Source organism: Malurus melanocephalus, unplaced genomic scaffold, assembly GCF_030028575.1.
Source record: "Malurus melanocephalus ecotype Western Australia unplaced genomic scaffold, MMel_1.1 scaffold_213, whole genome shotgun sequence".
NCBI classification, from domain to species: Eukaryota; Metazoa; Chordata; class Aves; order Passeriformes; family Maluridae; genus Malurus; species Malurus melanocephalus.
The window spans coordinates 1,248,162-1,256,475 of NW_026623445.1; the positions used below are offsets into that span (position 1 = coordinate 1,248,162).

General features: G+C 43.2%; 1 protein-coding gene across 1 annotated transcript; it reads left to right on the plus strand.

Annotated features, from left to right (window-relative positions):
• Positions 1 to 2,437: 2,437 nt before the first annotated feature.
• GPR83 (G protein-coupled receptor 83) lies at positions 2,438 to 7,420 on the plus strand. Its single transcript, XM_057374014.1, has 4 exons — positions 2,438 to 3,037; positions 3,895 to 4,020; positions 4,983 to 5,116; positions 5,908 to 7,420. The coding sequence occupies exons 1-4, from the start codon at positions 2,651 to 2,653 to the stop codon at positions 6,530 to 6,532; spliced, it is 1,272 nt and encodes a 423-aa protein (XP_057229997.1). The 5' UTR covers positions 2,438 to 2,650; the 3' UTR covers positions 6,533 to 7,420.
• The last annotated feature ends 894 nt before the right edge of the window (positions 7,421 to 8,314 follow it).

Below are 8,314 nucleotides of genomic sequence, written 5' to 3' on the forward strand. Positions count from 1 at the left end.
AGAATAATAGGGAGYCATATCAAAAGCTTTCTACCTTTTCACTTTTTTTTCCAGTCAGCTACCAAATTCACAGTGGCTTTGTGTTAAAATTGGCTTGTATGGAAGATAAACATGGCAGCCTTTTCTTCAGGGGAAAACATGTAACTGATGTGTGGAGAAAGACTGTACTATAAAGAGATGCTTGTCCTAATCAGTAATGTCATTGGTTATACAAGGGGGTAAGATGCTCAGAAAATCAACATTATTTCTTAGAGATCACACTGGATAGTTTTTGAAAAACCACTTCTCACTCATGTAACTTCAATTCCCCTGCACCAGGAAAGCTCAAAAATTMAGCAAAGCTCGAAAAATTCATTAGAACCATGGTAGTGAAAGATTATTCCCAGGAGCAGGGGGCAGGGAGAAAAACACTCTGCTGTTTCTAAAAAGACAAAAAGGCTTTATTCCTCTTTTTGAATGCTTTTTGAATTTTTTGGCATGTCTAGCTGACTTTTTAATATTCTTATAATTTTTTATTCCCACCAGGACTGTTTTCTATTTCATTATAATCTTGTTAAGAGTGCTGTTGCACAGATGTTTTTGATGATTTTTTTATTACCTGAATTCATGATCCATCCATATATTTCAAACATTACTTTTCACTTCAGAAATTGCATCGTTTCACAATACCTTTTGTAAAAACCACATTCAGTGTGCCAAATCCTGATGTTCGTTGCAGCTGCTTCTTTGCTGCTGCTGTCAGGATGCTGGGGATTGTGGAGCAAGGGTGAAGGTGGCAGGAGCAGCTACCAAGCTGCCAAATATTCTGCAGCCTGTTCTCTAGGGACAACCACATGTAGCTGAGCTGCTTAAACAGTGTGCTTAAATACAAACCAAATGAGAAGGGTGGTGTGAGGCTGAGAAAGGCACACCACCAACACTGGAGAAACATAACAGCTTCCACTGGTCTTTTTTCCATGACACTGTGGGTATTTTGAGTGGACCTCCCCATTACATGGTTGGACCACCTCCTATGGATCACAAGACACTGAATCCAGCTCAGAGGAGAGTGGGCTTGAGATGAGTGGAAGCAAATTCCCATCTTACCAGCAGCCTGGCTTAGGAGGTGAGAAGGTATCCTGCTCTCCTGGATGTGTCTTGTCTTCAAAGGCAATGGCAGCTCTAATACATACACAAGGGCACCCTGCTAGAAACTGATGCTCTTCTGATTGGGACACATTTCTTCTCTCTGAATGTTCGGGATGACAGCCGCCTCAGGAGCTSCAGCAGGCTCACTGGAAAGCTTTCTCTGAAACAGGCACATTGCCTAAAGAGCTCAAATTGGACAATTTTGTGGAAGAAACAGGCTCTGACAGCTGTGTGCAGAGCAGCACTGTGGGCTGTTCATTCTGCTTGTCCTGCTGTGTCCAACTCCTGCAGAGTCATGAAGAGATGGCAGCCGGGGCAGTTCACTGAGGCAATCACAACCCTCTTTTGGAAGAGTTATTTTCACCAGTGAGTGACCAGCTTATAATGCTAGCTTTTCAGGTAACGGTCAATTAATGATTAAATAAAGCATTTTTTGTATAAAACCAGCTCTGGCTGGGCTTGATTGACACCCCCCAAGTAGTTCTGTCCCTAGCAGAGGTGCAGTGCTGTACATGTGCACTTGGGAAGTGGCACATCTTCCTGTGTAAGGTTTGTGGCTCTTGGTCTCCGATTTTCTGTTTCCTACTGTGTTTTGTGGGGGAAGGCAGAGGGTACACACATGCTTGCCATTTCATCAGTTCTTGGGACCAGCATACAGATGCCTTTTGCTTTGGCTGCTGGGCACACTGGACTGGGACAGTTCCTGTCCTCTGTCCTATGTAATTACAGCTTTGTAAGTACCTCTACTTCTACAAGCCCTAGAAAGCAGTTTCACATCAGACYTTTATTCCCTTGGCTGAGAGAAAATGCCTGCCAAGGGAAAACTTGAGTATTCCACGTCTCTCTGAGAATAAAGGTCTTTGAAAAAATATTGTTAGGTACAATAAGCCAGCTTGTTATTTATAGTTATTCTATTCTATTCTATTCTATTCTATTCTATTCTATTCTATTCTATTCTATTCTATTCTTCTATTCTATTCTATTCTATTCTATTCTATTCGTGTCATGATGTTAAATAGGCTGAAACTTGCCTCCCAGACCTGTAAAAGTGCTCAGATTTGACCTGTCCTGCGAGAAAGCAGAGCTGGCTGGTGGTGTATAAACAGATTGCAATTTGCGTAAGCTGGGTTGCTGGTAGAGAAAAAGGATTCTGACCTCTGAAGAGACCGATTTTGCCTTTCTCACCGTTGTATTTACCTGGGAGTAGCGCCCGGGGGAGTGCAACTGCGTGGAAAAGCAGCACGTCAGAGAACAAATAATGTCATGCCGCCCAATGATGCAGAAGATCCCGGCTCGGAGCTCGCCAGGAGATATAAAGCTGGCTGAAGGAGCAAAAGTAGCGGCGAGCTGAGCGGGAGAGAAGCACTTTGCGGGAGGCGGGAGCATCGCCCCGCTCCTGCTGCTCTTTGCCGGGTTTGCTGCTCCTGAGCGAGGGGAGAGCGGCTCTCCCGGCACACGGAGTGAGCKCCGCTCTCGCCAAAGAGCTGTTCCCGAACTGGAGGAGAAGAGCGGCGTTCCAGAGATGCTGTCCTGTTTCGTCTGGCTCACCCTCCCCWACTTGGTTAAAGCCTTCGTGACTCCAGGAAAATTGTCCCTCAATGGGAGCCTGGAGAAGACTTTTGCAGTCCCGAACGTGTCGGGTTTCTTTTCCTGGGAYAATGACAGCCTGGCCGACTGGCGGAGCTTTGTGGAGAGGAGCCGGTACGGAGCGGAGTCGCAGAGCATCACGGTGAAAGCCCTGCTCATCGCGGCGTACTCCTTCATCATTGTYTTCTCCCTCTTCGGCAATGTCCTGGTCTGTCACGTTGTCATCAAGACGAAGCGGGTGCACTCTGCCACAAGCTTGTTCATTGTGAACCTGGCTGTAGCTGATATCATGATCACGCTCCTCAACACACCTTTCACACTGGTAAGAAGGGGCAGAGATGCCTGGGATGATCCACCCCTGAGGGAAAAGAAGCACCTGAGCATTTCTCAGACCATGGTGCAGCCTGGGAAGGGATGGGGAGGGAGGGGGGATGCACCAGCACAATCTACCCCACGACTGAAGTCAACTTCTCTGAGCTATAGAGGCACTTCAATGGCTTTTTCTGCTTTGTACTGCTCAAGGCAGTGTGTGGAGGTTCTGCAGATATCTATCCATTCCAAATTATAGCTGTTGGAAATGCCTTTGGAAAAGTCCACATGTGTTATATTTCTTTAACTCCTATTACCTAGYTGAAGATCTGAAATTACCTGCTTGTTAAACGTGGCCCTGATAGTACTTGAACAATAATAACCTTGCAGTGATTGCTTAGTACTTTATAGCATCTGATCTTTTTTACCTTCCCTTTTCTAAAGTGTTTCTGAGGTGATACTATAAACCTCTTGATAAAAAGATAAATGCTCATCATCATTTAACAAGCTGTGTTGAAAAGCTGTGGTTTGCTTGAAGTGAGGTGAGACGTACAGGTCAACCCTATCCCATTAAGAGGGCTTAACAGGAAAAGCAAATGTATTGACTCAATTTGGTTAGGCTGCAGAAGGATATGCTGTAAACAAAACAGAACATCCTTGGTACTGCGCTGCTGTGTTTTCCTGGAGAATATTGCCAGAACACTGAGCAGCAGTAACCTACCTCTTCAGGGTTCAGAAGCCAAAAAACTATACAATTATACAAAGAACCTGCTATCTTAATAGTGTTTTAAAAGCACAAGGAATTGTGGGCTGAAGGTGTATCTGTAGGTAGTTGTGGGGGGCACAAAACTAATGGTCTTCTCATTTTAGGCTCGTTTTGTGAACAGTACCTGGATCTTTGGGAAGGGGATGTGCCATGTCAGTAGGTTTGCACAGTACTGCTCTCTCCACGTCTCTGCCTTGACTCTTACAGCCATTGCTGTGGACAGGCACCAGGTGAGAACTCTCTGAAGCAGAGAGATGGAAAGCTTGAGAGGGCAAAGTAAACTGAGAAAGGATGATCCCAGTCCTTGAGCTCTCAGCTAATCATRAGATGGATGAGGAGCTGACAGGGTAGGGGGGCAGTTCTTACTGTCAGAGTAAAGAACAGTGTGAAGCCCACAGCAAGGTAGGAGGTATCCATCACCTTGCTGTCCCTTCCAGCTGGGTAAAGGGAGCTTTTATGCAGTATATAGCCCAGTAGCTCTCCTTTGCAGTRGCTTTTCCAGCACCAGGGTAATAAGGGACATCCCAGTTAGTTGGTCAGCTCACTCCTGATGTTCTGGGATCTCCTGAATACTGGAGATCTGACTGTAGCACAGTGKTGTTTGTCACAAGCAGAAGTGTGGCTTGCTGTTGATAATGGGCTCGAAAATGGGGACAGTTGGGTATCATCAGCTTGGAGCCACCCAATAACCACACAAAASAGTTGACAGTTAGCATTTTCTGCTAGTAAGCTTCGAGAAAATACACAGAGTATCAGAAGCATTCCCATGGAGGTCTGATTAAATCACAAACCCTTTGGTTCTTTGAGTCACTTATACTGAAGAGCTTGAGACTTTTTTCTCCTCTTTATCCTTTTTTTTTTCTTTTTCTTTTTTTTTCTTCTTTTAAGGAAATTGAACCCAGTAATGAACATTTATTAACACCTCCTGGTATACAGTTTTTCTCCCCTAGATGAAAATACTGAAATATAAGGGTAGAACCACTATCTGAATTGAACTATATTTCATGGTGTTAAAAATCAGGTTTTCATGTGCAGATTACAGTGATTGGGAGATGGGTGATGACCGTACTGCTTGCATGCTGAATTTTCATATTAAGTAATAGATTTAAGGCTGGAAGATTGAATGAAAAAAAAAATATGTATAAATCTTTCCAGAAAGGTAAWAACCCTGGATTTTGGTTTATTTTAACAGGTTATAATGCACCCGCTGAAACCTCGTATATCTGCTGGAAAAGGTGTTATCTACATCTCTGTAATCTGGATCATGGCAGCTTGCTTTTCCCTACCACATGCTATCTACCAAAAGCTCTTTACCTTTGAGTACAGGTAAGGATGTGCTTTGCTTTCCTTCACAGTCTCCCTGGAGGCCAAACTCCGAGCAGTCATACTTTAATATATTCTATTGAAAGCCTTGAGCATATGTCAAGGTTAGCCAAATGTGGATCTATCTATAATTTTCATCCGATTCCTTTTGCAATGTCTGGTATCCTGTACTTTCTATTTTTAATTRTTTTATCTTTATTCCCACTAATCACATGAAATAGGCTAAGAAGTTAGAGGACCTGGCTTTGACCTGTTACCTCTATACATTTACATTTTATGCCAAATACCAATGTGACCTTTTTGGGAAGTCCAGAAATRGAAACAAAACAAACAAACAAAACCCCACTAAAACCTGACAGGCTTTAATCTACTCTTTAGCCCCAGGAAATGAGAAAAATCTGTCTCAGCTGTCAAGAGCCTTAATATTTGATAAGTGCTTTGATGAGGGAAAGATCCTTAATACATGCAGAGACTGTGTTCCTGTTTGCCAAAGGACAGAAAATAAAAACCTGCTCATATGCAGCTGAAAATTTTGTAATGAAATCGATGAAATTCATTAAATTATCATAAGGTCATGAATGCCCATAACAAGTTATCATCACATTGCTCACTGACTGCTCCATTGCTCAGAGCCTTGAACAGCAGAGCTCTGCTCAGCTGTGACAGACATCACAGAGGATTTTTTCAGTCTTTGTGGCAGGAGCCCTCTCCCACCTGCCTCCTTGTTTCTGATGTACTTATCCCACCGTGCCCWGCCATGTGTGCCTCTCATCCTGTCCCATCTCCATTTGCAGTGAGGATGTTACCCGGTGCCTGTGTCTGCCAGATTTCCCTGAGCCTGCCGACCTCTTTTGGAAGTACCTTGATTTAACAACCTTCATTTTGCTCTACGTCCTACCTCTTGTGATCATCTCTGCTGCCTATGTGACAGTGGCAAAGAAACTCTGGCTGCGCAACRTCATCGGGGACGTCACCAGTGAGCAGTACTATGTCCTTCGCAAGAAGAACAAGAAGACCATCAAGATGCTGATGCTTGTTGTCATCCTTTTTGCAGTTTGCTGGTTCCCCTTGAACTGCTATGTTGTTCTCCTCTCCAGCCAAACCATCCACACCAACAATGCCCTGTACTTCGCCTTCCACTGGTTTGCAATGAGCAGCACCTGCTACAACCCCTTCATCTACTGCTGGCTCAATGACAGCTTCCGATCGGAGCTGAAGGCGCTGCTCAACATGTGCAGAAAACCCCCCAGGCCCAYGGAACAGAGGCTTCCCTCCACAGTCCCATCCTATCGACTGGCTTGGCCTGAAAATGGCAATTTCAAGAGGCTGCAGGCCTCCCGTGTCCTTCCACCATCCTCCAACATCCASTCAGGAAAGACAGACATCTCTGCAGTTGAGCCAATAGTAGCTGTGAGCTAAACGGTGACCCTGGGAAATCTGTAAGGACTGCACATAGATTTGGCAAGAGCTAAAACAGTGGGGARTTGTGGAGCCCTGACCACACTACAGGTGATAAAACTGAGAAGGATCTGCAGGAGGAAGTATGAAATAGCTGCATGTTTGATGCAGGCTGATGACAATGGCATRGAGCCCCTAGAAGGGAGAAAGTAAACTTTTCCCAGGAAGGAACCTTTGTCTTTGCCAAGGTGACTTTGGACTGGCTTGCAGAATGGGATTCTCTGCATGTGTGTTGCTGTAACCTGCATGCCTAAGCCTTTTTAGTATTAGGACTGTGTGTGTGTTCTGCTGGTGCTCAAACACTGAAGCTGCAGTCTCATCACATCTCAAAGGCCTCCCTTCCYCTTTTCTGAATCTCCTCACAGCAACATGGAAATGGTTGGAAACTGTAGACCTCTAGGTTGCTATTTGAGACTCAGTGCAACTGGGCAGGAGATCTGAAAAGTCAAGACCTGCTCAGAATGAATGAACAGATCTAGTCCACAGACGTATTTATTTTTGGTGGAAATATCCTTAGAGAAATGGAGGATATGATAGACATTGATAAAAAGAAGTGTCTTAYATCACAGACACTTTTTCTAAGATAGATTTGAAGAAAAGTGGATGCCTATTCTTCAAGTAAGTAGATAGCTTTTATAGATAACTAAACCCAAAAGTGTGCAAGAAGTTGGACATGCCATCCACAGTTGGGGAATGGATTATTACATGCTACTGTGAATTTGAAATAGGACCTTTTATCAGAGCACCTTTGCATCATTGTCAAGTGGCAGCTAAAAGATCCCACAGTCTGACTTTTTATCCTGCCTTTAAATGTTGCTCTCTTACCCTGTAAAGCGCCCATATACTTGTCAATTCATTCATTTCGCCCCAATTAAGAAGTTAGCTCTCTGGAATCAATTCATAAATGAGCCCCTTTGAGAGATGAGATGGTGTCTTTGGTAACAAAGTCTTTGTTAGTAATAAAAGTGGAACATCTACCTGCAAGTTATCCTTTGGTAATTGCACAATTTTGGTGCATTTAAAGATAGTTRTGTCCTATTTGGAGTGGATAAAAAAATTCACAACTGCAAGTTTCTCAAGTAGATTTCAGAACTTAATGTTCTTAGCAGAAGAAAATATGGGTTTGAATAACAAATAAATGGTTCTAAAAACAGTTCTAAAAACTGTGCCTTATATTGCACAGAAAAGCAATAGCTCCTTGTGCTGTGGAAATTAGCCTGAAAATCACACCAGGGTGACCCATTCCACATTTAACTTGCAGCATTCAGCAGTGAAGTTAGAAAAATCTTCTTGTAAATGAGAAAAAAAAGTGAAACTTTTTCTCAATGTCCTGTAATAAATTTACAATTCTGAAATAATTTTAAGCTTTGTGCACACCTCAGTGTTTAAAAACTGAAATACCTACCACTCCTTGCACAAGGTGTTGTCAGTCTCTCACTGTGAATCCTATACTRTTTTATTGCCCTTTATCAAGGCACTTGGAGTCAGAGTATCTTGTATCACTGATCTGCAGAGTCAAACCTTTCTTCTTGCCTTTTTTGACCCCTTATGCCAAGTCCCATTTCCTCCCTCAACACTTGCAAAACATCAGCCCTGAATTGTTCAGGCAGTTGGACTGGATGATCATTGYRGGYCCCTTCCAACTGAACTATTCTATTCTATTCTATTCTATTCTATTCTATTCTATTCTATTCTATTCTATTCTATTCTATTCTATTCTATTCTATTCTATTCTATTCTATT